Raw genomic sequence first — 25356 nt, 5'->3', positions numbered from 1 at the left:
TTGTGGGCTTCCAATGTCTACATCCATGTGCCTTATACGGCACGAAATGGGTCTTGTATCCTTATATGCAGTTTATACATGGAAAGTTCTACAACTATATCGCAAATATCTAATGGCAGTTAGTGAAAATGGAATACTATATACAATAGGTAGACATATGTTGGAATCGATTAACTCTCCGATTCTGAGATGGAGACATTGGGTAAAAGTGATAATGGAGAAGTCTGGAATAGATAATGACTTACTCATGAATAATCCTGAGAGGGCGAAAACAAAGCATAGGTTGTATGATTGGATAAAAACCAGAGATGAATGCGTGGAAACCAGAGTATTCGAACAACAATCCTTTGCAATTAAGAAACTCCATGTGATTGAAAATTATTTAACTAAATTTCCTGACTCCAAAGCGAGATATACTTATATGAGATTGAGGTTGAACATATGTCAAACGAATGAAGTGCGGTTCAAGTGGAAAATTTCATCCAATGCCAAGTGCAGATTTTGTCTTGTGCCCAGGGTTACAGAAACATTAAGACATCTATTCTCCGAATGTCCTGCCCTAGCACAACAGAGATGCAAATTGTTTAAACATCTGTTTGAGGCTAACTTTATGTTAAGCGAGGCGACCTTCTGGAATATTGTGTTTAATAGTCAATCTCCAAAAATGAATATTGCGAGTGTTTTGTTCATTAATTCTTTAACTTTGTTGAATCAAGTTGACCCTATTGTCTCTCAAGTAACATAAATGTTGCTAAACCACTATAATTAGAATGAATGATTGAAAGTGAACTGTATTATTATGCAAAGATATCAACTTCAAATGTAACCACATGCAATTTCTGTTAATTGTGTTCTATTTTTATATGATAGGTTTTTTAAAAAAATTTTTAAGCTTTATATATATGATTGTTTGTACTTTCTACTTCTGTTTTGAAAGGCTGTATTTTACAGCTATATCAATAAAAAAAAAAATAAAAAAAAAATATCTATACCAACAAGCATACCACCTGTGTTACGAGTCTACTTCTGCAACCTTACAATATCCATGCACTTATACGACTTCATAAGCTATTCTAACAGCATGTGAATCTATGAAAGATCCAAAGCTGGAGAAAGAATACGTTACTTACCTGTTCTTCAGCATTCGTATCTTTCATAGATTCACATGCGAGACCGCCCCCCCTACTATCTTTGCACTATTATGTGTGATATACGAATCTGCAGATGACCTCCGGGGATAAAGTGAAGATAGTTTCTTGATTTTATATGAAACTGTTAATGTTACAGCGGATTCCCTGCCAGATGGGGAATATTGTAAAAGGCATGTGAATCTATTAGTTATCAATGATGGAGAGAACAGGAGTTACAGATAAGTAAACTATTCCTTAACCAGACCTGTGAAAAATCTTTGATTTCAGTACACTGATTTTACTGTCGCTAGAAATATGGGCTTGAACATGTGCATATATCCATATTAAGGCAAATCTGTTAATTTTAATTTCATGTTTATGGGCAATTTGTCCTAGCTGTGTCTGTTGTGAAAACATACTCCTATTGCTCTTTTTACTCTTAATTATTTTTGTTAAAGGGAACATTTTATTGCAATCTTTCCAAGGCAAATTGAAATCATTGAAGTCCAAGTATTCTTGCCTTACCACTGGATTCATACTGTATACCACTATGCTTACTTGTTCTCCTATAACTAGGTTAATTCTCTTATATTGTATGCCATAGGTTCAAAATCTACCACTTCTGTCACTGCTGGAGTTGCAAATTCATTATCAGAAAGAATAGTTGATGCCATTGAAGGTGATAGAACAGGTGCGCCTTTGACATCAATCCAGATCAATTTCATCAGAAATATGATTCAAGAGACGGTGGAAGATGTCAGGTAACGCAGCATATGACTCCATACATTGGCCAGCAAGCAACAACAAATTTGTTAGAGGTGAAGTACACGTTGACTACATGTTGGAATTCTCAACGATGTGAGATAAAATACACTGCTAAAACTAGACAGCAACTACTGTATAAACAAGTATTGGCAAAGCCAATAGTATTGGTTTTTGCTGTGGTTTATTGTATGCCTATAAGCAGCCTGCATATTAATCTTCAGGCTTAACACAAACCGCTCATGGTTCAGGTCTATGGCGAACTACATGGTTTGGCATGTGTAGTGATTAACCAACAGACATCTGATCCTCGGTTAGTGCTTGCTATGTGTTTGCTGCTCGAATGGAAAAAGCCAAGTGGGTTGAGGTGGTTGTGGACAGTGACTCTTTAATTATGAATGGATGAATCAGCATGGGGGCGGAGGGGTGGTACTAATTCCTTTTCCTCTTTGGTCGAAGCTAGCAAAGACCTTCATCCCTCCTGTGGCTGTTCCACCTCTTCTTAGTCTCCCGTCAACTCTGCTCCCCTCACTCTATACAAAAGGAACGTTTTAAATGTGTGACTGCATGTGGGTACTGCCTGCAGAACCTTTTAATTGTCTTTTCTTCCTAGAGAATTACTTCCTCCCTACTGCTTTGTTCCCTGTGTCGTCTTTGTGTTTTGTTCATTTTGGCGATTTAATTAGTTAATTTGCGTTTTAGTCCTACCTGCTAAATGGCCAACACAGCATCACCCAGCTCTAATCCCACTCGTAGGCCAATACAGAGTGGCAATTGACGGTCTTCCAGCACCTTCAGCTTTCAAGAACCATCAGCCTGCTGACTTGGTACTACTCTAACCCTACCAACCTTTTAGAAGAAATAGTTGTCAGGAATGGAAATGGCCAGTGTTCCTAGTAGCCTCGTCTGCTTTTGTCGATGAAAAATGAAAAAAGCGGTGTGTGCACATGACGGTATGGACTTTACAATGGCGGTATCATTGTAAATTAATGAACAGACAAATTAATGCATGACAGAAGGTGCACATGGATAGAGCCATGAATTACTTTTCCTGAATACATGCTCCAATTGAATGCACAAATCAGTTCTTCCAAATAAAATGCACAAACCAATAATTTAATATAACCAGCTATGCCAACAGTTTGGGTTTTTGTTTAGGCGTGTCCCGCTCCAAAACAGTGAGGATAGAAAGACTCAATAAAGATGGATTGATCCTAAATAAGACAAATGTCATGAAACTCTTGCATGCCGTTCCCATGCTACAATCAATTGGCTCCAAGGATATTAGGATCGTCCAATTTATTGAAGTAGATTGAAGGGATAGGGTCAAACTTTATTTAAAATCAGAGAAAACCCTTGCCAAAGTTTTTGAACATTGCACCACACTGCTGCCCCTTGGATTTGACATAACCACATCTCCCTCCACAAAGAGCCTAAAAGCGGCAAACCATGGAAATTCAACAGGCATGATAAACTATGACACTCGAGACAGAAAAGCCCAAAGAAAAGTGCTAAATCATCGAAGACCGGAATGATCAAATAATGAATCCATAACTAGTCCTAGGACGTCTCAGCTGCGAGCGCAGAGATATGACTAGCAACCATCAAACTGCGACTTACTGCCATGGAAACTATGCTTGTGGAACACGAGAGGATTCACACATTTGTTCGGTGAAGACACCTCAGCACTATGTAGCCATGATATAATGTCTCCAAGAGATGTGGTATGCCACCAACCCCTCTATGATGGCTACACTGTTCTTCTAAATCCAGCTATTACCCGCACAGCAGGTCGTCCCTCAGCAGGACTCTTGACCCTAATTAAAACTGGAAGCAACATCAACATTGAAGAAAACGGGGAGCGTGGCCAACGGGCTCAGCATGGAGAGGTGATCTCTGCAAGCTCCCGGGCCGCCGGCAAAATCCTGCAAAATCCTGGAGAAAATCGAAAAGAAACCAGCGTACACTCGAATTGAATCGAAGAACACAGCTACTGCCATAACCTGCGCGACTCTGGAGGTGAATCGGCGGTTAGAAGCAGAGAAAATCGCTAAAGAAGGGAACCGGCGCCAAAGCATATCCAAGATGGCCGCCGGGCGCTGAGAAGGAGAGGCTGCCGCCCAATCCGTCGCCTCTGGGGACGGACGGCGCCGCGGGGATGCGGACGCTGTGGTGGCGTGAAAGGTGTGGCGCTGTCCTTCCCGCTGCGTCTTGCGCTACTCCTGCAGAAGAGGGCAACGTATGACGGGGTGGATCCTCTGCCTCGCGCTCCGCCATTGCTAGGCTGGAACAAGCACCAGTGCCCGACCAGAGAACCGAGGCACGTCTGGCTCCTCGCGACGCACTTGAGGAGAGACTCCGGAAGATTGAGGCGGCCCCTGGAGGTACACCGGACGCGGGCCATCTGCTCTGGTCGATAACAGACATTCGCGAGCACTCCATTTGTCATCGAGCGCTCGTAACACAACAATTCACAGCGGCGGTGACCGGCGAGGTGAGGGGAAAGTGGAGTCCCCGAGCTGGTCACTGAGGACAGATCGCAGACCGGGCGAGAGAGAGATCTGGAACCCAGCCCCCACCGTCTGCCTTCCTGAACATACGGGCCCCGACCGGCTAGAACAGGAGACCAGGAGTGGAGAGAACCCAAGAAGCTACAGCCCTGAAAGCGGGTGAGCCGCGACATAGCGCCACTGACTCCTGGCCTGGGAAGATCAACCGCTGAGCGCCCGCAAGAAACCCGTAGGCCACGCCGGTAAGGAGAGGGGGCGTTGGAGGCATAGCCCTACATTTGAGATTCTGCATTTAGAGCGACCTAAACACAAAATAGACTGCCAGAACGGCAAAGGGAGCAGAAATCCTGAAATAGAAGGCAACCAATATACTAATTGAATGCAAACGGCGCTCAGAGAGGCGGAATCCAAAGACCGAGACGAGGGAAGCTAAATAGACTCAGGAACTGGCCTAACGGGAAGGGAGTAGGCCCCACGCTCAGTGTGACCGACAGTTCCAAGCTACACATGTGATCACAACACAGGGGAAGAAGGGAGCTGGGAATCCATAACCAGCACAACAACTGAAGACACCCGCTGGTGCCGCGGCCTTAATACACAGCATACAGGTAGTCACATAGTGCACCACCCATCAGAGATAACAATCTCCTGCATAGAATATCAGCATTGTAAGCACAACTTCCTAAGACAGGGAAGGCACGCTAAAGATTACATCCCACACAACAATAAACAGGCAAACAGTTGCCACAATGGGCAAGGATAAACTAACGACAAAAAAAGTGGGCAACCAGAGCACTATGGAGCAATTCACAACTCCCACCCTGCCGCTACCAACAGAACCAAATGGCCCGGAAGATAGGCAGAACCCGGAAGAAACCCTCTCCCTAAGGGATGTGATGACCGCCATTGCCAACTCACGGGCATCCATGGAAGTTAAAATGGATGGCATTTCAACAGAAGTTTCCCTGCTACGGCATGACCTTCAGAAACTATCATCCCGCACTGGAGAGGCCGAAACCCGCATATCGGTTGCGGAAGATGAGCTGAGAGGCATGGGCCAACAAATGAACAGAGCGCTAGAACAAATTAAAATACTGGAGAGCAGGGTGGAGGAGGGAGAGGGCAGGTCAAGAAGAAATAACATCCGCATTCTTGGACTGCCAGAAAAAACTGAAGGAGAGAGCATGGAACTCTTCCTGGAAAAATGGCTTGTCGATCTGTTTGCGCCCAAGACCCTCTCGACATTATTCTCAATAGAAAGGGCACATCGAGTCCCAACGGGCGACCCGATCCCTGGTAAGCAGCCGAGAACTGTTGTAGCGAAGATCCTTAACTACAGAGATCGAGACGCGGTGCTGCAGATGGCCAGGACAAAGAGAGAGATAACATATAATGGCTCCAGGATCGGCTTCTTTCCAGATTTCACTAGGGAAGTGCAAAAGATGAGACAATCCTTTGACCCCCTCAAAAGGCGACTTCAGACACTAAATGTAAAATATGGCCTCCTGTTCCCTGCACAATTGAAGATATATCATAATGGCACCACAATACATTTTACTGATCCCAAAGAGGCATGGACCTGGACCGAAAAGAATACACAGAAGACAAACGAGAAGGAACAGGCCACGCCGGAATGAACCATCGGATAGACCGGACTACCAAGAACAGGAAGCGATGCCCCAAAGAGGTGATGAATAACTGCAGCAGAAGATGTAAAATGGCAAAACACATGACAAGCATGAAACGTAATCTGACCAACACAAGCAGCACCTGGCAATAAAGCTGGTGGCCCGAAGACCAACACGGCACGAACCCCCACAGCAGGAAGTGCATACGGAGGTACTCTTGAGCCACAGAGACCTAAGCACTAGAAAAATAGTTAGATAAGTTAAATGTTCTGTTTAATGGGCGACAGATGCTTCAGTTGGGGAAGGAGTATGGGGAGGGGGAATCGAGAGTCACACAGGTATTCAAATGACGCCTGGCCTATCAAGGCCAATCCGTACATGAAATATATGAAGATCACAAATGTCAATCATCTGCATACAACAAGAAACTCAGTGAATAATGGCTACAGACGCACATAGGGAGAAAAAACTCGCCTTCATGACATGGAATGTGAATGGTCTGGGAAACAGTATAAAGAGAAGACTAGTAACACAATATATAAACCGACACGATCCGGATATAGTGATGCTGACTGAAACACACCTGGCGGGCACTGCCAATTCTTCAAGAGAACGAAATATAAAACAGCAGTCCACGCGGGTTTCTCCATGGGCTCGAGAGGAGTGTTAATTCTGATACATAAAAGGACTCCGATAGATGTAACAAAAATAATTCAAGACCCGGGGGGCAGATTTGTGTTCGTGCAAGGCACACTATGGAACCAAACCATAGCGACAATGGCAATCTACTCACCCCCAGCACTAATGGCCCCTCTAATGGAGGAAATCGCGCCCATAATAACAAACAATCCAGCGGATATACTGGTGGTGGGCGGAGACTTCAATGAAGTGATGAGCACTGTTAAGGACTGCACACATCAAAGGGCAAGAAATCCGACACTGCCGACCAAGCTGGCGAACTTTGCATCAGCACTGGGCCTGAAAGACGCATGGAGGGACCTTCATCCAGAAGAGAGAAAATTCTCTTTCCACTCGGGTGCACACGGATCGATGTCCAGGATAGACTTTCTCCTCCCTGGAGAGAATGTGCATAAAGTAACTGAGGCAACTCTGCAGCCTCGAGGAATATCGGATCACTCCCCACTCACGATGATGCTCGAGACAGAAAGACCCCGTCCTCCACCGAAATGGCGACTGAATGCATTCTATCTAGGATTCCCGGAACTTACAGAGAAAATTCAAGAAGCAACTAAAATGTACTTTGAATTAAACCAAGATTCCGTGGATGATTCTGGAATAGTATGGGAAGCATACAAGGCGACCCTAAGAGGTGAAATTCTGAGCTGGACTACAGCACACAAAAAAGCACACCAACGAGAAGTAACAGAAGCAGAAGTGGAGGTGAAGTGAGCAGAGGAGAACTTTATAAGCTCCGGTGCGGAGGAAGACAATTTAGCCCTACAAAGGGCACAAAAGAAGCTACACAATGTTGCGCTAACATGCGCAAAACAAGCACACAGAACTATGCGTGCAAAAATATATGAAACAGGAGACAAAGCCAGCAAAATGCTAGCATGGTTAGAAAGAGAGGAGAGCCACTCACAGGTACGTCGAATAAGAATCACGGACACTGAATGGGCCTCAACAGACGCGGGCATCACAGAGGCCTTTGCAACCTACTATGAAAAGCTATATGCCCCACCGACGAACCCACTAGACCCCAACATGTTGGACATAATGACCATCCCAGCATTAAACGAAACCCAGAAGATGAATCTTGAGGCTGAAATAACGGAGGAGGAATTAATGACTGCCATCTCCCAACTACAAAATGGGAAAACCCCGGGGGCCTAACGGCCTACCAGTGGAAACATGGTAAAAAATCGGCACAGAAGAAGTGGCACCACACATGCTCAAAATGTTCCTACACGCGAAAGAGAAAGGCATACTACCACCGGACCTAAGGAAAGCTAACATAGTAGTGATACATAAGGAGGGCAAACCCCCAGATGCATGCAGCTCGTACCGACCAATCTCTCTAACACTGAAGCTAAAATTCTGGCAAAAATACTGGCCAACAGATTGCAGAAAGTAATAACTTCCTTGGTCCATCCGGACCAATGCGGCTTCATGCCACAAAGATCCACACGGATGAACATTCATAGACTCCACGCTGCCATTGAAAAATCCCCCACCCTACAGGACCCACTTGCCTTGCTCACTATCAATTTTGAGAAGACCTTTGATTCGATCCACTGGGAGGCCCTATGGCTCATTATGGACAGAATGGGATTTGGAGAGCACTTCACAAACTGGGTTAAACTCTTATACAATGCACCGAAGGCAGAAATTAGAGTTAATGGCTGGTCCTCACGCACCATAGCACTTGGGAAGGGTACTAGACAGGGATGTCCCCTCTCTGCGATGTTATTTGCACTCGCAATAGAACCACTGGCAATAATGCTAAGGGACTCCCCAAATTGGAAGGGGTTCCACTGGGCACAAAACTGGGAGGACAAGGTATCCTTATATGCAGATGACCTCCTCATCTACCTAAGTGACCCAGTGGCCTCCTGTCCCATCGTTATGAATATACTAAACACTTATGGAAACTTCAGTGGGTTAAAAGTAAACTATGACAAATCCCTGCTGTTTCCGATTAAGGGACTGGATGCAGCAACCTTAGAAACTTGCCTATTTAAGACGGAGAAAGAGCAGTTCCAATACCTAGGGATACAAATCACCACAGACCTAACACAATACATAGAGAAAAATCTGCATCCAGTGAGGAATAGGTTCGTAAATGACGTAAGACACTGGATGAACCTTCCGCTCACCCTGCTAGGGAGAGCTGCCCTATTCAAGATGTTGGCCCTCCCCCGATTCCTATACGTCTTGCAGAACGCACCATTATACATACCTAAAATAGAATTTCGCAAAATAGAGGAATCACTTAGGGCACTGCTATGGGGAGGAGGGCATCCCCGAATTGCGCTAAAAACACTACACCGCTTGATATGGGAAGGGGGAATCGGTCTCCCACACCTGCAAACGTATTACTGGGCAGCCCAAATGTCAGTGGTGAATGACATACTACATGTTGAACCAATGCTACCACATAATAGACACCCAGGCGAACCATGGGATCACCCCGCTAGAAAGCCTCTATCAAAAGACAACAAGACAAGTCACACCTACAATGACTGCTCAATGAACACAGATATGGACAGACACACATAAACACCTGGGATGGGAAGGGAAAGTCACATTAAAACAACCCCTGTGGCATAATAAAAATCTTCCAGAACTTAAAGAAATTCCCAAGTGGGTATCCTGGGAGGAGACGGGGATAGACACACTGGAACACATGATACGGGATGGAGAAATTCAGACCTTTCAAGTCCTGAGAGATGAATTTGATCTCCCCATCACAGAACTCTTCCACTACCTGCAGATGAGACATGCACTCACGGCGAGCGAAATAGACATCCCAAATGCGCCAGAATGCACCCCGATTGAGAGAAACATTGTGATGGATCGAATCGAACACAAAGTAACATCCACAATGTATAACGCCATCAATTGATTTGCCACAAAGGAGCTCACAAGGCTCAAAGAGAAATGGAAAAGAGACGTGGGTCAAATACAACCAGAAGACTGGACAGTGGCTCTTATGTACCCCCGAGAATCCGCAATCTCAGCCAGAATTGGGCTGATTCAGCTAAAAATTCTACATAGGATATACTACCCCAGGGACGACCTGTACCAATGGGGGAGGGCGACGGACCCCAACTGTCTAAGATGCCATCACCAGAGAGGAACCTTCTTTCATACTTTATGGGAATGTTCGCAGATACAAGACTTTTGGCAACGATGCTGCGATAGACTATCAACAGTACTTGGCCGCGAAATTCCAATGGATCCCAAACTCCTAATACTGGGGATAGATGCGGAGATAGAACTATCAAGATTTGAAAAACTCATGTTCGCAACAACCACAAGTCTTGCCAAAAGGAACATTGCTCAATTATGGGACTCACCCACACCACCCAGGTACGAAAAATGGGTAACGGATGTAGATGGATGTGTGCCAATGGAAATAAGAGTGTATACTACGAGGGGATGCCCAGAAAAAGCGACCAAGATATGGCAAAGATGGCAGGACAATTGAAGGCTGATAAAGAAGCCATAAAACACTGAATGCTAAGCAATGAACTTAGATAAGTGATCGAAGCGAACTCATGATAACTGCATAATGTACGCAAAGACAGGCCAGATGCCGGGAAGAAATGTATACATGTGTGTTTAACCATAATGACTAAGGGTGAATTATGTATTTTGGTTGTGTTTTGTTTGTACCTATAAAACAATAAAAAGTATTTTATGAAAAAAAAAACATTGAAGAAAACAATCCTATTAACTCCTTACTGTGATCAAGACCTTCCGGACCCAAGAATCAGCTATTGAATACATAGCAATTTGTAATGTATATTGGAACCCGGCGGCGGTGAGTTACAACACCTTCATTGACACCATTGTACAAGCTCAAGCTATTGATGATTTAGTGAATCACTAACACACAATCAACTGCATTGTATACAGAGGCTTGAATTTACATCTCTTAAAAATACCTGGAACTCTAATTGCGGAAAGAAACCTCCCTTTAAAAGCGACAGTGGCTAAAAGAGATGAACGCGTGCTCCATCCTACTAACCAATGGACAGATGAAAGGTGATCTCTCCCCAGCACCGTCCTGGCAAAACGTAAAAACGCAAGCATTCTGGACTACATATTTTATATCGGCAGCACTATTACCGGACCTAGGCTCTCTTCAAATCAGCGAAATCACGAAAAGTGATCATAAGATCCTAACATTTTCATGGAATGTTCCTCAAGAGAGACCACCATTAATCAACTTACCAGCATTATGTCTATATAATGGTCTCACCAGATTGCAGATTGATCCCCACGATATGCAATCTTTCATCTACTTTCCCCAATAGTGCGGGAACGGGCCCAGTACGATTAGATTGTGTGGATTCTTGCCCCTTTTAGGCGGGCGAAGATCTCTCCAATCATGGATGCTAATCATAACCATGCATACCATTGCAAGCTGGTTGAAAAAAGAAAACCAAGAAAACACTCCTTTTACCCCTAGATCAGCACGTGAACATGCAGAAAAAAAATCAAACAAAAGTATAAAATCTGGCTGATGTCCAGGGCTGCCTGCTCCCAACACGACGCAGAGTGTATGCTACTAGCCTTGGCGAATTGAACCTCTGCATGATGGACTTTGCTGAATGAGAAACTAAACCAAGCAGTATTTCTAATCTCAGAAGTCCCTGAACTAACATGGGAATTGCACTTTTTTTGGCACTTTTTGCAAAACCTGCCTCCAGACAATCTAGACAATACATTACTTCCTTAAAACAAGCCGCTATTGAATCCTCCATGATACACTCACCCATCCAAAGATGGAACCTAATGTGGGACAGAGAAATTATTGTTATGCAAATCAAGAACCTGAACACATCCTGTGCCCCTGGTCCTGATGGCCTTTCCAACTACCATCTTAAAGCCAACCCGGAAGCATGGCTGAGTGCTGTCAAGTGATCTTCGAAGCCATTTATTATCTAAAACTAGTTCCAGACACATGGAAAACAGTGATCTTAATCCCTACTTACAAACAAAGGGATAGATCACTACCTTCGAGTTATAGGCCCATTGCCTTATTAAGCCCTCTGGAGAAGCTCTTTGCAGCAATGCTACTTAAAAATGTATACAATTGGATGAAATGGACGCAGCAAGGAGATCCCTGACAAACTGGATTTGTTAAGGGAGTGGGCACTAATGTCAACCTACTAATCGTTAACATCCTTAAATTGGAGGCCATAAGGACAAACACCAGTCTTCATGTGATTTTCCTAGACCTAAAACGGGCCTTTGATTCGGTCGATCGAGACATCCTATGGGACAAACTCAAGCAATGGGCTTGTCCAGAAGACACCTTAGTAGCCATTAGAGCACTTTATTCTAATACTTCAGTGAGAGTGCGCCTATCTGCAAAGGGAACAGTAACACGGAAAATTGAGACCGCGAGAGGCCTGAAGCAAGGCTGTCCTCTCGTTGCAACACTATTTACCCTTTATATTTCAGATATCGCAACATGACAAGAAGTGCATGCGTTTCCATCCATCTTGAACGGCACCCCTGTACCATGGCTGATCTATGTGGACGATCTGATCTTGCTGGACAAAACCCAGATTGCTGTACAGAGACGCTTGGATAGTTTTGCTGCCTGTGTGGAAACTAACAACGTAACGATCAATACCGACAAGTCACTGTTAGGGAGAACTCTCATAAATGTGCTAATTCCCTCTACCTTAGAGCCCTCCACCTCTTTTGCTAAACTTTGGGGCATTGAACTTTTTAATTGTTTGTTTTCTGCATTTATTTCTTTTGGTTATGAAGTTTTAGACCACTCCATAGGCATAATCTTTTTTTATGTGTCACACAGCACCCTCAGTGCAGTGACACAGGAAGGTCTTTTAGACTTCCAAAAGGTTTAAATACCTTTTCTGGGATAAACTACTGTTTCACAGAGAATGTAAGGTTAAATTGACTTTACTGTTCTTTTTAAATTCCTAAACCCAGCACACACTATCTTCCTTTGGAGTGCTGGAGGGTTTCCCTGGTATCCCCCTGTGTCTAGAAACTCGTGTAGCAGTCAAATGCTACCCTTTCCGATCGTAATGGCTGGTGGCAGTGATTTTTCCCGACCGCGAACACCGGTAGCTAAAAATAACGGGAGCTATGTTTTTCAAGATGGCTCCTTAAGCCCCTTTGTTTAAACAGGTCTTGGTCTTCTTTTTTCGCCGTTTCTTTGTGGAAAGGTCCTTCTCGAGTTTTTCTCTGCACGCTAAACCAGGTTTAGTCTCTTTGTTCATTCGCTTTTGGCGAGCTTCAGGACTGAAGACCGTCTCTGGCGCCTGAGTGTCTCGGGTGGGCAGGAAGTGAGCGAGGTGCCTGAAACTCCCTGTGCTTAGTCTCCTAGGAGACCCAAATGCACTCTGGCGTGATTGGCTGGCTGACTGTCCGGCAAAGACAGCCACCCTGCTGCGTGAGTGACAGCTAGGCTGGAATGTAAGGGAGAACACTGTTTAAAAGCAGAGTCTCTTGGCTTTGAAGGCAGACGAACGAATGAACCGACGACGAGCTGGAAGAGGATGGCTGCTGCAATTCCTAGACCGTTGGTTTATCCGGTGAAGCCCTGCTGCAGGTCCGAATTGCCAAGTTCATCTCGACAGAGAAGCCCTTTCAAGGACGACTTCTTCCTTTGAGTTGGAGGGACCAATCAACTTGTAAGCCACCTGGATACCATTCTCGTAGCTGGTTAGGTTTAACCAGGGAAAGGACACCAACTTGTGTGCTGGACTACAGCTACTGGAACCGAAGATCTTCCATTTGCCAGCTTGTTTGACCAGTCCCCATGCAGTGCAGGAGTCCCCCGACGTCCTCCCTCTTGTGCCCACGACTGAGGCTGAGGAACAGCGAGATCAGCAGGAACTGCCAGGAACCAATGTCTTCAGCTGCATCCATCCTTCATATTAAGGTACTGTGCCAACCCGATTGAGAGAACTAACTTCTTGCAGTGAAAGTTTGTGAAACTTTCCCAACTTGCAGGCCTAATCAGCTTGTGACCCAACATATGATTCTTTTTCATACAAACTACTTCAGAGAACTTTGGCAAAGACTTTACCGTTTACAACAAGAACTGCTCTTTCCTATCCAAGACAATAGCCCATTGACTTTGGCCTATTGAACTGAATCAAGTCCTCTAGTGAACTAAAACTATTTGCACTGCCTAAGAAAGTATTTGTGATCTATTGTATTTACTTGTGCCTTTGTACTCCTATTTAAAGTGACTGAAATGCCATTTTGCTCCTATTTCAGGGTAGCCTAATTTACTCAAATGTATTGGTTTGGTACTGAAGTATATTTGTGTATGATATTAAGTTGTCTCCTTCTAGTGGATGTTTTCTAAATGACTGTGTAATAAATTAATAAGTGTTTTACCAAGAAAACTTCAGTGTAAGTGTCTACTTGAACCACTGTGATTGTAAGACCTCTGTGTAGCATCCTTTTACTGCTCACATTCCCTCTTGAGATAAGCCTGGCTGTTCAGCTCGCTACCACAAACTGTGTAGTACAGACCTATACCAAAGGTTGGTTTTGCTTACACCTGTAGTCCTAATTGTATGTGGTCGTCCCAGAGGGTACTGCATGCAATTCTGCCTAACAGTCACAGGCTTTGACATTTTTGGCTATTCAAGGCTGCAAACAGAAACCGCTTGCAGTGTTCCTTCAATCGACCCGACTCACCCAGGTTCAGACGTACAAATATCTAGGAATCCGTCTTAACTCCAGCATCTATGAACGAGATTGCGAGAATATTCTAAGAGCAAAAACGCTATCGCTGGCCCGTCGGGGATTGATTCTACGTAAGAAATATGGCAAATATTCAATGCGGCCATTACAAACCTTTTACCAGCAAAAAGTAATTCCCATTCTTTGTTACGGAGCAGATGCGATCCTAAACTTATCCTATCACATCTGGGATAGGTTGGAAGGCCTTTTCTGGTGAAGGTATGTTATGTTACTTTGTATTTATGTAGCGCCTTATGTACCATTGGTATGATCTCAAGGAGCTGGTAGGTTGAACGCCCTTGGAAACCGAAGTTGAAGTCGAGAGAGAGAAGAGAAAAAAAAAAACGGCTATGTGTGCAGCAGGTGTGGCATTCGTGTGATAGCTGCTTCATAGCGGTAGGTGTGGTGGTTGAGAGATCAGGAGTATGTGTTCATTCTGGCAGGTTGTTATCCGGACCAATTCTGGCTGCGTTAGGCCGGAGGAGAACGCTTGGCTGGAGGGTGAGTAGCCAGCTGTGTGGAGTATGAGGCAAGTGATGGTATGAGAACAGCTATACCGAATGGTGTCATAGTATGGCTGTGTTCTAGTTGAGTGGTGGTGAAAGGAGAGTGTAAGCGTGGGGATGTGATACGGTGATTTAGCATAGGTGCTTGTGATCGAGCACACTCAAGTAATTCCATGCACTCAGACTGTTCCATGTATTCAGACCGTTCCATTCACGCTACACCGTTCCATTCACTCGTCCTGTGCGCTCCAGCCGTCCTGTGCGCTCCAGCCATTCGATTCAACCAATTCACCCGTTCTAGCTGCATACTTCACCCGTTCTAGCTGCATACTTCACCCGTTCTAGCTGCATACTTCACCCGTTCTAGCTGCATACTTCACCCGTTCTAGCTGCATACTTCACCCGTTCTAGCTGCATACTTCACCCGTTCTAGCTGCATACTTCACCCGTTCTAGCTGCATACTTGACCCGTTCCATCCACATATTTGATCCGTTCCATCCACCAGCTTCACCCGTTTCATCGTCCCACTTTCTCCGTTCCATCTACAAATTTCACCCGTTCTGTTCCGTCCATCCACCTACTTCACCCGTACCATCCACATGCTTCACCCGTTCTTTCCATATACTTCAGCCGTTCTATATACCCACTTCACAAGTTTCATCTACCCACTTTCTCCATTCCATTTACCTACTTCTCTCGTTCCTTCCACATACTTCACCTGTTTCATTCACCCAACTTCCACCTATTTCATCCACCCATTTCGCCCGATCCATCCACATACTTCATCCTTTCCACCCAGTTCATCCGTTCCGCCCACATGCTTAATACATTTCAACCCCATACATCATCAGTTCCAACCCCCTTCTTCATTTGATCCATCCACTTCACCCGTTCCTTCCCCACCCACTTCACCCGTTCCCTCCACCCACTTCACCCGTTCCCTCCACCCACTTCACCCGTCCGCTCCACCGACTACACCCGTCCGCTCCACACTCTACATCTGCCCCCATTCTACATCAGCCCATTATTCATCCACTCGATACTCTTCATCCGCTCCACATACTTCATTCGTTCCGTCCGCTTCACATATTTTATCCATTCCGTATGTTCTGCACAGTTAATCTGAATCATCCGCACCACCCATTTCATACGCTCCATCCGCGCCGCACATTTCATACGCTCCAGCCGCGCCGCACATTTCATACGCTCCATCCGCGCCGCACATTTCATACGCTCCATCCGCTCCGCACATTTCATCCGCTCCGCACATTTCATCCGCTCCGCACATTTCATCCGCTCCGCACATTTCATCCGCTCCGCACATTTCATCCGCTCCATACATTTCATCCGCTCCATCCGCTCCACACATTTCATCCGCTCCACACCTTTCATATGCTCCATCCGCTCCACACATGTCATCCGCTCCACGCATTTCATCCGCTCCATCTTATTCACCCGCTCCATCTTATTCACCCGCTCCACGCTTTTCCTCCGCTCCACGCTCTTCCTCCGTTTCTTCCGCTCCACACATTTCCTCCGTTCCATCCGCTCCATCTACTCCACATACTTCTTCTTTTGCACACAATTCATCAGCCTCACACTCTTCATCCGTTCCTTCTGCTCCACACATTTCCTCCGTTCCACCCACATCATCCGCACCACACACTTCCTCAGCTCATACACTTCATGCGTTCTATCCGGCCCACACTTTTCATCCGTTCCATCCGCTCGCCCATTTTATCTGTTAAATCCGTTCCACACACTTCATCCGATTCCATCCGCTACAAACATTTCACCGGCTCCCCATATTTCATCCTTTGCACACAATGCATCCGTTCCATTCGTTCCACACGTTTCATCCGTTCCACATACTTCATCCGTTTCATCCGCTCCACATACTTCATCTGTTCCATACGCTCCATACCCTTCATATGTTCTATCCACACCACACACTTCATTCGTTCCATCCACTCCATTTCAACCGTTCCGTCTGTTCCACACATTTCATCCGTTCCATCCACTCTACACATTACATCCATTCCTTCAGCTCCACTCATTACACTTCATCTGTTCCAGCCACACCACACACTATTCGTTCCATCCGTTCCATTTCATCCGTGCCATCAGCTCCACTCTGTACATCCGTGCCATCAGCTCCACTCTGTACATCCGTGCCATCAGCTCCACTCTGTACATCCGTGCCATCAGCTCCACTCTGTACATCCCTGCCATCCGCTCCACTCTGTACATCCCTGCCATCCGCTCCACTCTGTACATCCCTGCCATCCGCTCCACTCTGTACATCCCTGCCATCCGCTCCACTCTGTACATCCCTGCCATCCGCTCCACTCTGTACATCCCTGCCATCCGCTCCACTCTGTACATCCCTGCCATCCGCTCCACTCTGTACATCCCTGCCATCAGCTCCACTCTGTACATCCCTGCCATCAGCTCCACTCTGTACATCCCTGCCATCAGCTCCACTCTGTACATCCCTGCCATCAGCTCCACTCTGTACATCCCTGCCATCAGCTCCACTCTGTACATCCCTGCCATCAGCTCCACTCTGTACATCCCTGCCATCAGCTCCACTCTGTACATCCCTGCCATCAGCTCCACTCTGTACATCCCTGCCATCAGCTCCACTCTGTACATCCCTGCCATCAGCTCCACTCTGTACATCCCTGCCATCAGCTCCACTCTGTACATCCCTGCCATCAGCTCCACTCTGTACATCCCTGCCATCAGCTCCACTCTGTACATCCCTGCCATCAGCTCCACTCTGTACATCCCTGCCATCAGCTCCACTCTGTACATCCCTGCCATCAGCTCCACTCTGTACATCCCTGCCATCAGCTCCACTCTGTACATCCCTGCCATCAGCTCCACTCTGTACATCCCTGCCATCAGCTCCACTCTGTACATCCCTGCCATCAGCTCCACTCTGTACATCCCTGCCATCAGCTCCACTCTGTACATCCCTGCCATCAGCTCCACTCTGTACATCCCTGCCATCAGCTCCACTCTGTACATCCCTGCCATCAGCTCCACTCTGTACATCCCTGCCATCAGCTCCACTCTGTACATCCCTGCCATCAGCTCCACTCTGTACATCCCTGCCATCAGCTCCACTCTGTACATCCCTGCCATCAGCTCCACTCTGTACATCCCTGCCATCAGCTCCACTCTGTACATCCCTGCCATCAGCTCCACTCTGTACATCCCTGCCATCAGCTCCACTCTGTACATCCCTGCCATCAGCTCCACTCTGTACATCCCTGCCATCAGCTCCACTCTGTACATCCCTGCCATCAGCTCCACTCTCTTCCCCCGTTCCACAAGCTCTATTTATCCCATGCACATCATCCATGTGATGCTCTTGATTTATCGTTTCTATGCGTTCCACTCTGTCCGTATCATGTATTCATCCTTTCCATCTTCTCGTCAACTTTATCCCTTCGTTCCTCTCATCCATTTAGTTTATTTCATCCATTTCCTTTGTTTCATCCACTCAACTGCTTCCATCGAGTTTATTCCTTTCGTTCACTTCACTTCTTTCATCCGCCTCACTCGTTCTATTTAGTTTATCAGTTTTCATTTACATTCATGGTTATTAGTTTTCGATTTCTCGCTCGAATCATGGTGTTGGATAGTCATTTATGATAGACTAGCTTTGGGCTAAGGTCATTGATTGCTGTTTAGTTTGAGTTAGGAGTCGATTCTAGGGAAAGAGCCCGGATTTCAGTAATTTGCGGAATGACATGAGGTCCTCAGTGATGATCCACCTAACCTGATTGACTTGATTTTTGGTATGGTTAGGAGGCCGGCCGAGCATGATCTTAGAGTGCGTGGAGGATGGTAGGGTTTTAGTTTGTCTTGAAGATATTGAGGTCCGGTTTTATGCATTGCTCGGTGAGAGATGCATAAGGTTTTGAAGGTCACCCTTCGGGCGACTGGAAGCAAGTGCAGAGTTTTGAGGACTGGGGAGGTATGGTCTCTTAGGCCAAGTGCTAGTAGCAGTTTGGCAGCGGCGTTTTGTGCTCTTTGTAGTTTGGTCAGTTGGTATGCATGGACTCCAAGGTAGAGGGGGTTAGCATAGTCCAGCCTTGACAAAACAATTGATTGGACCGCGGAGAGTCTGTTGGGGAAATGAGAGGAATGGAAAAATGCGCCTAAGAGTTTTAAGGTGATAGTGGCAGGCCTTGGAGACGTTCTTGACTTGGAGCGAGAGGGTTAGGTCTGAGTCAAGGGTGCATCCAAGATTTTTTACTGTATTTGAGGGTGTTGGGGTGGTTGCCCATGGCCGAAGGCCAGGGAAGCGGGTGCGGAAGAAGTTCAGAGTTGCCACATACCATGATTTTCGTTTTGGAGGGGTTTAGCAAGAGGTGGTTGTGGTCATCCAGAGATCTATGTCGAGGAGGCAGGCAGCGAGGTCGGGTTGGCAGTAGGGTTTTGAATTCAGGAGTTTTAGGATTAGTTGTGTCATTGGTGTAGTTGTAGCACAGGATATTGTGCGATCAGATTATTCGTGGGAGGGTGGACATATAGACGTTAAACAGGAGGGCTGATGGGCATGCTCCTTGTGGAACTCAAGTGTTGACTGGTTGGGCGTGGGAGGCATAGGTGGAGAGTAGGGATGTAACGGTATTACGGTATACCGTTAAAGATACCGTGAACCACTTAATTGAACAATAATAACCGTCACATTGTTTATACCGGTATACCGTTCATACTGTTAAGTGTGCTTTTCAATCTGATTTGGAAAAGCTGCAGTAAGCAAGTGCTGCGCAGTCTTGGTCTTGCACCGTTGGATGTGCCGTCTGCCAAGTAGTTTCAGTTGGAGCAGTTTTTAATGCCATTCCATAAACCACACGTGCCTGACACAAAATCAATATGTTAGCAATAGGAAGAATAAATACAGTGCCAAGAAGGAAAAGGGTTTACTTTGGGTTGGCAGCTTTGGGGTTTATATATTTATAATGGATAATGTTTTCTAAACATATGACAATGGGGGATTTCCCTGATTCTATCATTGAATTTACATATAATAAGTCACACTGAAAAATGTACTCATCTCTGAGGGTATTCCCTGCTGCCATACCAAAGGGTAACCTGTTTGTGATTACTGAAAACCTTTTGGCCCGCAAGTAAACTAAAGGCTGTAACGTAAAGAGAGAGTGCGTGTGTGTATGCGCACAAGCGTATACTACCATCAGGCTCCAATGATCTGTGGCATGCAGGTTATCAAGATGGCAACATGTTCATCTTCACCAGTAGCCAGTGGGGGAGCTAAAAGCCTAAAGGACCACTTAAGAAAAGCTATTCAGTTTGCTTTGCCAGTCGCAGCAGGGCTGCCCCCCCCCCCCTCCTCTCCACATGTGTGTTTGTGCTTGGTGGAAGCACGGGGTGGCATTTCAGTGGAAAGTATGTTGAAAAGCCCAATTCTGACCCTGGGTGCCTGGTTTTGTTTGTGATGATAAATCTGACAATTTATGACCTTTTAGAAAATATTTGTTAAGATTAGTTGACTCCACCTGCTATACCGCGATAACCATGATATACCGTCATTTGGCAATAAGGTTATTGTACCATCATAAAACTAATACCGTGACATCCCTAGTGGAGAGTAGGGTTATTTGGCTCCTATTGTTGAGGAAGGATTCTACAAAAACAGAGGTGATGGATGGAAGGTTTAGAATGAATCTTAGCCACTGGCATTGCTCTGGGCAACCCTCTTGACCACCTTTCTTCTCCTGCCAAGCCATTACAGAAGGGGAAAGACCATATGCAAATCAGGCTTGGCCCCACCCCAAAAGGGGCAGTCCAGCCCGAACTGCTAGGTCACATCCCTTCTGCACGAGACCACAAGCATCCCCAAACATGTTTCGCCCTTGTTGGGGCTCATCAGTGAGGAGTAGCTTGGGTCTCTAGGCCCAGCAGGCACGGGACCCACGTCTGGGCATACCCGTCCCACTCGGGGTGACCAAACAAAAACAAAGAGGTGATGGCTGGAAGGTTTAGAATGAATCTTAGCCACTTGGCAAGCTGAAAAACGATGGTTTGGAGGGTTGTCCAGAGCATTGCCCGTGGTTATGATTAATTCAAAACCTTCTAGCCATCACCTTTCTGTTTTGCTAAAGTCACCCCGAGTGGGACGGGTATGCCCAGACGTGGGTCCCGAGTCTGCCGGGCCTAGAGACCCAAGCTGCTCCTCACTGATGACGCCCAACAAGGCTGAAACATGTCTGGGGATGCTTGTGGTCTCGTGCAGAAGGGATGAACCTAGCAGTTCGGGCTGGACTGCCCCTTTTGGGGTAGGACCAAGCCTGATTTGCATATGGTTTTTCCCCTTCTGTAATGGCTTGGCAGGCTGAAAAACGATGGTCTGGAGAATTGCCCAGAGCTTTGCCCGTGGTTATGATTAATTCAAAACCTTCCAGCCATCACCTTTCTGTTTTGAAGAAGGATTCTATCCATTGGAGTGCGTTTCCTCGGATTCCCAGGGAGTGGAGGCAGTCGAGGATTGAGTGGTTGATTGTGTCGAAAGCAGCGGATAGGTCAAGAAGGATTAGTGCGGCACATCCTGCAGAATCAGCAGTGTTTTTAAGGTCATACCACACTGAGGTTAGAGTGGTTTCGGTGCCGTGATGGGCTCTGAAACCAGATTGGGCGGGGTCAAGGAGATTGTTGGCTTCGACAAAGGCATTTAGTTGGGAGTAGGCGGTTTGGTCAATGAGTTTGGCAAGGAACCTGGTGTTTGAGATGGGGCGGTAGTTTTTAGGCTCGAGAGGGTCGAGGGAGGATTTTTTTTAGAAGAGGCTTGACATGAGCGGTTTTGAATGCGTCAGGAAAAATTCCCGAGGAGAGGGAGTCCTTTATGATCGCCCTTGCATGTTCTCCTGTGCAGGTAGATGCAAACATTTCTTTGAGGGTTGTGGCTGGGCAGCGGTCCAGCGGGGAACCGGATGGTTTGTGGGCAGAAAGGAGTTTGAAAAATTGGTCAGTTGATATTGGCATGAAGGAGTCGAAGGTCGGTTGGGTAGCGGTCGCAAGCGGGGGGGTTGGCAGGTAGGGTCGGTGGATTGTGTGGAGGGTGTAAGAGAGCTAGTTTGTTGGTTAGAGAGTTTGTTCTTTCGAGCGCTGTGGTGTAAAAGTGCATAGAGTGAGTTGCAAAGTGTTTGTGGGGGGGTGGGAAGGGAGGTGGTACATGATGGTTTGGTGAATTCGGTGATTATTTTGTGGAGTTCTTTGCTGGGCTTTTTACAGTTTAGGATTTGGGAGTTGTAGTGGGCTTTCTTAGCTTTCCGGATTTCGGCCTTGTATTGGCGATTGTGCCGGGCTAAGGCGTAGTTTGGTGGTCTTCAGTTCTGACGTGAAACATCTAGGGGAAAAAGCCAAGGCGCGCTGATGGTTTGCAAGAAAGGGTGAGTGGGATTAGTGAGGCGTTTAGCCATGAGTCAAAGGCGTCAGAGGTTAGGCGTTCGTCGGGTAGGCTGGTAGGGGGAGGAGACTGGCAGAGGGCATCGGCTAGGTCGGGAGTGATTTTTAGTTTCTTCGAGCATTTGCGAAGAATCAGAGGTTCTTGTTCAGGTAAGGGGAGCAGGATGGGTGAGCGAATAGCGAAAGAAACAATGACGTGATCAGACCAGATGATCAGGGTTGGGGGGGGGGTTTAGGTGTAACAGGTTGTGGGAGCTGAAGATGGCATCGAGTGTGTGTCCTTTATAGTGAGTCGGTCCGTTTATGTGGGTATAGAGGTTAATCGCGAAATGTTGAAATCTCCTAGAAGGGTGAGGGTGGGATGATTTAGTTGGAGAGTGGCAATAGAGTCGCAGAGGTGGTTAGAGAAATGTCTATCATAGCCAGGGGGTCTGTAGATGATTAGGAAGCTGTGCGAGAACGAAGGGGGAGGGATAGTTTTACGAGGAGTGATTCGCAGGAGGGAATGGATGGATGGCTGGTTGTCGATGATTGAGGCATGGAAGTGAGACTTAAAGGCGATTGCTATTCTTCCTCCTCCTCTTCTAGAGGGGCGGATCAGTGGGATGAGAGTAGTTTGGGGGGGAAGCTTCGTTGGTGATGGGGGCAAAGTCGTCCGAGAACCAGGTTTCTGTGATAAAGACCAGGTCTGGTTTATCAGAGGTGAGGAGGTCAAAGATGCGGAGTCTGTTTTTTGCTACAGATCGGGCGTTAAAAAGGATGCAATTTACTTTGGTGCAAGACGGAGGGGGGGGGATGTAGAGGTGGTGGGTGGGATGGAAGAAGGTGGAAAATGGGGAGCAAGAGGGCGGGGTTGGTTGGTGATCAAATGGAAGAGTAGGCGGGGAGTTGAGTTAGTGGTTTGGGTGGGAGGGGTTGGACAGGGTTGACGGGTTGATCGGATTTAGGTCGGAGGATTTGAAGGTAGGGCGTGGGGTGTTAGGAGTTTGAGTTGTGGTCGGTGAGAAATCAAGGGAGAGGGGTTTCGGATAGGGTGAGGCGGGGGGAGGGTGGTGGTGATTGAGATTGGGAGGGAGAGGAGGTGGGTCGGGACAGGAATGGGGAAGAGTACTGAGAGATTGAGGGGGACCAAGTACATTTCCTCTTCTGTGTTTTTGTTACGGTTGGTGTGTGAGAGAGGGTGGGGGGGTGAGAGGGGGAAAGGGAAGCGGCTAATGTTCTTGTCATGGCGAGGCATGCAATTTTTAGGGATGGGAAGGATTGGGGTCGGAGGGAGAAGATGGTGGGAGTTGATAAGGGGAGAGAGGGGAGGATGGTAGTGGGCTGGGTGTGCTTTTGAGGCTAGACGGTCCCTTCGTCAGGGGAGCGGGGGCAGTGGGTATGAAGATAGAAGGCGGGTGGGTGTATGGGATGGGAGGAGCAGTGGTCTTAGGATGGTTGGCTCGCCATCGTGCCTCTCTGGCTTGGTGTTTGGATAGAGGATTGGGAGGTAGGGCGGGTGGGAAGGGAGGCGGGCGCAATGGGGTCATTTTCGGCGGATCTTGGTGGGTTGGATAGACTCATGGTTTGGATTAATTTGAACTGTGTTTTAGAAGTTGATCAATTTCGTTCACAACTTCCCACTTCAACTATACCACCGGATGATACCACCACTCTCTGATTAACTATGCTATGTGTGTACCACAACGATTATTCGTGCTTTCTAAGTTCAACAAACCACCGGGTGAGATTATTCACAGTATACCGCAGAATACATTCTGAATGCAGATTCCGAATGCAACAAGACCACATATATGCTGTTAGGTAGATTTTCTAAATGCAGTTATACCACAGATGAACTGTTGGGTGGAATTTCAAGGTTTCTAAGTGGAACTATACCACCGGGTGGGATTATTCAGTGCTGGCCATACCCAGCTAGTTTCCAATATATAGAATTCGATTTGAAATAGGCCTACAATCTATACACACTCAATTTTAATGGAAATCCCTGGACTTGTATCCTAAAACTATAGCTGGTGACGACCCCCCTGCCATTGAAATCTTGAGAACACTTACCATTTCAAACAATTTCAACCTGAATAAATGAAAGTCCATGTGCGTAGGATGGATACCCGCATTGGAATCTTCATTAGAGACTCTGAAACAATCCTTTGGCAATAAAGAAAAAAATTCTAAATGAGGACTGGATAGAGACACCAAATCGGAAATCACTCTACCAGATGTCCATCAATTGCTCGTGTGAAGCCCGAAAGTTAAATCAAAGTCCTCCATATCTTCAACCTTTTCCTTATCCAAGATTACGTGATGATCTGTGCTTTAGGCTTAACTTACTACCCAAATGAGACAACTAGGAGATCTATCAAACACCTGCCGTTTTTGTCACAACAACCAACGGGTAGAAACATGACCTCATATTGTGATGAAATGTGAAGCATTGGCAGAAATGAGATGCAAATACACTGAGCGCCTATCTCAAATTACCGTTCAGGTCACTTCTGAGGAGCGTTGGAACTCCATATTTCTAGGCGAAGAAAAGTGATTTTTGCAGTCCTACAATTTTAGATTGAACTTTCGAAATCGAAGGGCTTCTAGGAAGTTCCCGAATTATTGAGATATTCCTCTACTGTGCGACTCTATGAACTTTTTTAATGGAAATCTACCTTTCCTTTTTTTCTTCTGTTTCTTCATTGTCTTCTCCTTGATAAGTGATGATCTTATAAAGAAAAAGTTTGTAATAAACTGAACTAATTTAAATTTTAAAAAAATGAACAAATTATTGCATGACAGAAGGCACACCTGGATAAAGCCATAAATGACTTAACTCATGAATACATGCTCCAATTGAATTCATGAATCACAGTTCTTAATTCCTAAACAAACAGATGAATACGTGTACAAACCAACAATTTAATAAAACAAGCAATGCCAATAGTTTGAGCTTTTGTGTAGGCC

The 25356-nt window shown here is 46.1% G+C and overlaps 1 protein-coding gene across 1 annotated transcript in view; it reads left to right on the top strand.

Moving 5' to 3' along the window:
• NEDD1 (NEDD1 gamma-tubulin ring complex targeting factor) overlaps positions 1–25356 on the top strand; it is a 551712-nt gene that overhangs the window by 380134 nt on the left and 146222 nt on the right. The window contains exon 13 of the mRNA XM_069629423.1: positions 1735–1891. Coding sequence (XP_069485524.1) covers positions 1735–1891 — 157 coding nt within the window. The remainder of the gene's footprint in view (positions 1–1734; positions 1892–25356) is intronic.

Source organism: Ambystoma mexicanum, chromosome 12, assembly GCF_040938575.1.
Source record: "Ambystoma mexicanum isolate Mex_15411 chromosome 12, UKY_AmexF1_1, whole genome shotgun sequence".
Taxonomy (NCBI): domain Eukaryota; kingdom Metazoa; phylum Chordata; class Amphibia; order Caudata; family Ambystomatidae; genus Ambystoma; species Ambystoma mexicanum.
The sequence above is the reverse complement of the archived record's forward strand: the minus strand, read 5'-3'. Positions and strand labels throughout refer to the sequence as shown.